This window comes from Drosophila yakuba, chromosome 3L (genome assembly GCF_016746365.2).
Source record: "Drosophila yakuba strain Tai18E2 chromosome 3L, Prin_Dyak_Tai18E2_2.1, whole genome shotgun sequence".
Classification (NCBI taxonomy): Eukaryota; Metazoa; Arthropoda; class Insecta; order Diptera; family Drosophilidae; genus Drosophila; species Drosophila yakuba.
In genome coordinates, this window is record NC_052529.2 from 12,423,943 (window position 1) to 12,430,892 (window position 6,950).

At 46.4% G+C, this 6,950-nt stretch overlaps 1 protein-coding gene across 1 annotated transcript; it reads right to left on the bottom strand.

The window, feature by feature from the left end:
* Window positions 1-1,353: 1,353 nt before the first annotated feature.
* On the bottom strand, window positions 1,354-6,715 carry LOC6533870 (LIM homeobox transcription factor 1-beta). The gene is made up of 6 exons (XM_002094534.3): window positions 6,416-6,715; window positions 2,751-3,492; window positions 2,290-2,504; window positions 2,046-2,233; window positions 1,719-1,989; window positions 1,354-1,660 (listed from the first exon to the last, which is right to left on the bottom strand). Exons 1-6 carry the CDS (start codon window positions 6,450-6,452, stop codon window positions 1,455-1,457), a joined length of 1,659 nt encoding a protein of 552 aa, XP_002094570.3. The 5' UTR covers window positions 6,453-6,715; the 3' UTR covers window positions 1,354-1,454.
* Window positions 6,716-6,950: the final 235 nt, after the last annotated feature.

Genomic DNA, 6,950 nt, shown 5'->3' on the forward strand with positions numbered 1-6,950 from the left:
TTGTTTGGCCTTGTCCGCTTTTGATTAATGATGCGGACACAGGATCTCTTTTTTACGGCCGCAGTTAATGCGTGTATCTGCAAACGACTTACACGGATGTCCTGCAAGGACATGGGGTGCGTGCAGATTCCTCGACGGCGATGGTGGTGGTGGTAGTGGTGGTGGTGGCAATGCCAAAACTCAACGGTGGTTGAGTCCGGGCTCTTTGTTTGCCCACTTTGCCAGCGACCCCTACCACAAACCTCCCCTTCGAGGGCCGCAAGGATATCCTTGGCCGTATCGGTGTCGCGATTGGGGTTTAATCTGGTTAGCGGCCCTGACGACGATGACGACATCCGGGGAGGGGGCACAAAAACCGGATACCCAGATACCCGAATACCCGGATACCCGGCGAGACGGTGACGTTTAAGCACAATTGCTGTGGCTAATGTGACACATATTGTGACAAATTGCACGAACTTGTATGGAACTTGGCGGCATATCAGGGACTGTGTTTCTTCCTCGCCGGGGTTGGATTCATCCGGAGTTGTGTAAACACGTGTTGCAGTTCCTCGTAAATCAATTAGCCACCGATGGTCCAAGTGTTTTCCATTCAAGTTCTTAAATTCGGAATCGGACTAATCTCGCAGGGATAACAATTATACAAAAGCTGGCAATTCAGTTTTGAGATTACTGTGAGGTGTTCATCTGTGTTGGCTCTATAAATTAAAATTTAAGCAGCAAATCAAATTAGAATAATCAAGCCTCGGTTGCTTGGCCGTATTTTAGGAGTTTATATACATATTTTAGTAATGTATAGAATGGAATTTTGTCTTCTGCAGTTTCCAAGTATCATATAAAATTTGATGTTACGGAGTATGATGTTTCGTAGGTACACTTTGAATGGTTTGAGCTTTCTGAAATCTTAAGGATTTTCCCCCACTTGTACTTTGGGCGCTGCACATTCCGATGCAGTTCCTCCGCTCAGCCAGCTCAGCCAGGATGCTAGTTAGAGGTGAGGTCCTTGGGCGGCATTTGCAACGCATTCATGTCGTCGCTGTCAAACGGCACGTCATCGTGGGGAGGATACGCTTCCGGATCCCTTCGCATCCGTAGCCTTTGAACTACGCATGACGAATCGGCATTTTACGCCCATTCCCAGGCGTGCAGTCCCAGTGACCGGATTCACTGGGGTTGCGACTGCTGTGGCAAATGCTTTGTGCCTGTCAACCGAGCGGAACTAATTTCGAGGCTGCACCTGCAGAGCCACCCATGTGGGATGCACCACCATCCTGGACGGTGGGGTGATTGCGCAAGTGGTGCAGCTAGCAAGGGGGAGGAAAGGGCGTAAATCTGCTTTGCAGGAGCGGGGTGTTTAAGTTCGATTGCTAGCACATTAACATTCTTTTATTTTACAAGGTCTAATTTTGATTTGGGCTTAAAATTCGATGGCCTCCGCACCGGCCGGACTAGTCCTAGTGATCCATGGAGTCCTTGACGCCGCATTCGCCGTAGGACTGCAGCTCCTCCGGCCGGAAGTAGGAGCTCTGCATGCTATACAGTCGGTCGATCGGATTGATCATGGGCGTCTGGGCAAAGGGGCCCATTAGCTGCTGAAAGGTGGCGTAGCTCAGACCCAGAATGGTGTTCAGTATGGGCTCGCTGTTCTTGTTGCAGTTCTCTGTAAATTGCTATGTATATTCCTTGATACGAAAGAAACACCAAGGGGCACAACCCACCTTTATTGGTCTCCATGCAGTTGAAGGGCACTTGCTCCTGTTCGTCCTTGATGGTGCATCGCATCCGGGTCAGTCCTTCGGAGGTCGTCGAGTACGGCGACTCCAGCTGCGACTCACTGTCGCTGTGCGCCTCGTCCTTGATCTTGGTGGCCAGACTGCTGTCCAGCGATTCCTGCGAGTCCTGCGAGTCACTGGCTCCCTTGCTGGGCGGCTCCTGCTTGGCCTTCTTCTGTATCTTCTTGACCTTGGCTCGTTGGTTCTGAAACCAAACCTGGGAATAAGAGGTGCGTTTTAATAGCATAATGACTAATATCCTTTCAAACTCACCTGCACAATCCTCAGGCTTAATCCGGTGTCCTTGGCCAGATTCTCTCTCACTTTCCGACAAGGTTTCGGTGAGACTTCGAAAGAGGCTTTAAAGGCTCGTCTTTGCTGCGTGTTTAGAATGGTTCTTGGTCGCTTGGGTCCTCTTCGTCCATCCAATTTGGGCGGAAAAAGCTCATCGCCATAGAAATCTACGCATTCATATGATTATCATTGTGTAGTCAATTTAAATGAGGATGTTACTCACCGTATCCCTGTAGCATCTCCACCTCCTTCTCGTAGTCGAAGCGGCAGAAGAGCTGTCCCTGCTTGACCACATACTGCTCCCCCTTCTTCAGCAGAGCTCCACACACCACGCAGGCGAAGCACTTCAGATGGAAGACGTTCTCGTGGCATCGCATCACCAGCTCATCGGCGGCGATTTTGAGGCCACAGCCAAGGCAATGATTGCGGATGTAGAGTCTGTGGCGAATGAAAAGTGAATTAGAGTGCTATTTATTGGTTTTTAAATACTAAACATCGGGAAAAGTATTATATTGTAAGTGCAACAACAAGTGCAACAAGGAAAATGAATCTATACAAGTTATTATGCTGTTCTTGTGGGAATGTAACCACTTAACCACCCTTGTAAGGTAAATGCAACGCACGCAAAGTTGACTCTTTGAAGTGCCCCCCATGACAGGGTTCAGAGTAATCAGGAGGACTCACCTCTCGTAGTCGACGCGGCAGTAGAGCTTGCCCTCCCTCGCGTAGCAGGAGTGGACCAGGTGCAGCGAGCAGGCGGTGCACTTGAGGCAGCCCTCGTGGAAGGAGTTCTCCACCACGCGCATGATGTAGCGATCGCAAATGGGCTGGCAGCAGTGGGCGCACTGACTCAACTGCGGCGGAGCCATCGCCATGCCCAGCTCCATGCCCATGCCCATGGCCATGCCGGAATTGGAGTTCGAGTTGGAGGCCATTCCGAGAGGCGCTTGCGGTGTGTTGGATGCCGATGGAGGTGCTGCCGGCGTGGCAAAGCCGTCCATTCCATTGAGGCTGCACTCGCCCAAAGTGATGCGGTTGCAGTGGGCATGGTTGGGTGGTCCTGGCCCATGTCCTGTTCCTGTGCCTGTTCCTGTGCCCGAACCCATGCCCATCGCTTGCTTGTTTATGGGCATGTTGCTGCTGTGGGTGCTGCTGTTGCTGCTGTTGCTGTTGCTGCTGATGTTGTGGTTGCTGCAACTTCCGTTGACATTTCTGCTGACTGACGCCATTTTGTCATTGTGGGCTACTCCGGCTTTGGCACCCGTACTCCTTCCGGTTGCCACTGCCACGGCCACCGATGTTGCTGCTGTCGTTGGTGTTGTTAACATGCGTTCATTTCCGTTCAACAGCAGTTGATTGAGGCCCCCAGTTTGCGGCAGTTGGCCGGCTCCCAGTTGCTGCTGTTGACACTTTATGTCCATCGGAACTATTTTGGTTTTGCGGTCGTGTCGTTTGTCGTTGTTGTTGGTCCAGCACACAAACCGCGTCCGATCCGCCCAAAGGCACATGCAAATGAGAAACATTTCAGTTATTTTTATTTTCAATGTGGCCGAGAGCCACCTCAATTTACAACTATAGAGCATGGCATGGCCATGGGCATTGGGAATAAAAAGGGTTCTCGTTTTTGCGGGCAGGACCATTGTCCATCTGCCTCGCACTGTGACCATAACCGTTTCGAGTTGTAGTAAATTTGTGGTTTTGCAATTATTGAAATGACTTTTGCGCCAACGAAAAAGGGAGTGGGTGAGTGTGTGTGTGTGCGAGTGCGAGTGTGCGACTGCACTCGAAATTCCTCGAAATGCCATGCGAAATGTGGCATGTAAAAAATACGACCAACGTGGCGTATGCGTAACCGATGCGTGTGTGCGATTGTTTGGTGTTTGGTGGCAAAAAATTACTGTGCATTTGCGGTGCTCTGGACTGGTTTGGCTTTTTGTGCCTTGTTGTCTCAATTTATGGCAAATTGCTGAAATTTCAACGTAATTTGTTTCCAGCTTCCAGCTTTTGTCCTCCTGTCTGTGTGCATGACGTTCATTTTGTTTCGTTTTTCCCTGGCTTTTCACTCGTGTGCTTTTCATATGCGTGTGTGTTGTGTGTTTGTCATTCCGCATTTGAGTGATTTAAATGTGTGAGTAATTTCATTAAATGTTTGCAAAAATAATATCTGGTATGCCAATTTATGCCAGAAATATGCCCAGAATGTTAAAGTATTCCAGCCATCGTTTACATTAACAATTTTGCTACACCTCCTGCAGAGATTGACGTGAATTGCTTTACTCAGCTTGCACTTATTTTATTCAGCCAAATGGCAAATCGTAAATAAATGCGAAATTAGTCGATTGCAGTTCTGAGTGCATTTAATTGGACTGCATTTAATTGCCATTTGAATGTAGAAAAACTATGCAAAAAATAAATGCGAAATTGGGAATCCTACAGTGTTTTGTCAACCAATTAAACGATTTATAAAGTAGTCTGTCAATATTTTTGTGACTTCAAATTGTATTGTACAATTAAGCATTCTAGATTACTTTAAATAAACTATTTGTCTGATTTATAGAAAAACTCCTTAATATCAGAGTTTGTTGTTTTGAGAAACTATAAAACATTGCTCTATTGAAAAAAATATCTATAACTTGAACTATGAACTTCGTATCAGGATTTCTTTGTAACTTTTGGTATTCACATTTGTAAGATTATATTTTGAATGAGCACCTTTATTTATATTTGCTGACTAATTGACTAGGTTCGTGGGCTGTTTTGGCGCAATAAACTCTTCCATTTTCTACCAACTCATGGCAACCTAAGACTCCAGCAGTGTTTTACCCGTTTCCAAGGTCCTGATCTCCACACCCCGATGGACATTAACTTGTGACACTCGGAGCTGCGGGGAGCTGTTTCCTAAGATGTGCAGCGGAATAATCCGCTCGACAACCGCACCTGTTACACTTTTAGTGCTTTGTCATGGCCATTTGACATTCGAAAATATATGCCAACATGTTTGCCGGACATGTCAGAGAGCACAGCTCGAGGATTTGGAACGACAAGTGTAAAGCCGACATTGATAGTCCTTCGTCCTGCCACTTGCCCGCGCTCTAATTAGATTCTAATGTGCAGTGGAAATCGAGGGGCGGGCTGGCACTGCCACCCCTTGCAGTGCTCATAACTATGTAGATTATAAACGTATTTCAATGAATCCAGGGGCTAACCGAGGGCATTTAGCTGGCGCATTTCCACCCTTACGGAAAATATGCTCGGGCTTAGCAAATAGGCGGAGGTTGAGGCTGGCGGGGATCAGGATTTCGGTTTCGGTTTCGGCTTCGGCGGCTGCCGGCTGGCTGCTGGCGGCATATGTTGGCAGTCGACAGTCGATGGGTAAATGGGTGAGTGGGTGAGCGGAAACCCTTGGAAATCCTTGCGAGGATGCGAGGCTGCCAGGATGCCAGGCTGCGATGCCAGGATGCTGTGTGCTGCCTCCGAATCCGCTGTCAGTTGCCAGCAGTTCGCTCGGCAGCAACTGACAGCGCTTTATTTAATCGGATTTGCGTAGACAATAGAGTTATGGTGCCATTGCCGTTTTGTTGTGCCAGCAATCGCAGCGCAAATGCTTTGTTTTGGCCTAATCTCTGACAGAAGTCAAAATTTGCTTTGCTCTGGAAAATATGTTGTAATTTTCATTGGCTTTCAGCCAGTCGAATTGAAGTGGGCCTTTGTGCAGTCGTTCATATGCATTCTTGCCACTTTTGGTGCCAAATATCTTTCTTTCTTTGAAGACAGCAGTGTTTACTTGCAATGTTTAAACTTGGGATTTGTGTTGTGTAAAGTGAAATTTAACAGAGAAATTTAAAAGACAATTCTTTACTGAAATCGTATAACAATTACTCAGCTTGTGTGGGAACTAATTTCGCAAAAATAAATGTGGAAAACTTACTTATACTGCTTTTAATTCATTTATGTTATATTAACGCCTATTAAACTGAATACTTTATATAGAATGAAAATAAAGAATAGCAAGCTTATAAATCCAAATCACTGTATCATATGAATAAAATCCGCTTTTAACGTTTTGAAAATGTGCAACGGTAGGTAAATCATTTTTATAATAAAAATTTGACAACACTTTATGCCAAACTTTAAACTATGTTATGAACTGCCTAATGTTGTTGAGCAACAGTAATTGAAATAAATTCACTCTTCTGCTTAAAAATACCTATTTTCCTTCAAAAAAGGAACAATATTGAAAATGAACTATTAAAAAAAATGCCGACGGAGTTGGGAACATTGGACGTGAAAAGCCGTCGGTTTTTGGAATCGACTCCTACTTTTTATTCCTTGGGTTTGGCCATACTTACACATTCCGATCTGCATGGGATGATGTTCGTCGATCATTTTGGAATCGTTCAGTGCGGAATGGAAAAACTATACAATCACGTTCACAGACATTTATGTAATTTTCTCAGGGCTTTTCACGCGATTTTCCTGCGTATCTTGGCACATTTTGCGAGCACGGCTTTCAGGATGCCCAAGGACCCATTTTGGGACTCGAAATGCAGTTGGCAACTGTTGTTTTGGGGCGGCCAGTATCGGACTTCTGACCTGGCCCTGTTACGAAACGCGATGCTTGAATGATTACGGACCTCTGATGTTAATGAAATTTGTTAAAAATCATTTGCTCTTCTTTCGCCAAATGCACAAGCATCTGCTGCCGAGATAGGAAATTCTCTCCATTCCGAAGGAGAAATCTATGTGTGTGCGCCATTTTACGGCACATCCTGCGCTCCCATATCCTTTTTGGCTCCATCCCCGTTGCGAAACCATTGAGAGCCAGCCATTTGCCTTTCCCCAGCTTCCGTGAGATTCGCCAGCTTTTGGCGCATGCGTCGATCG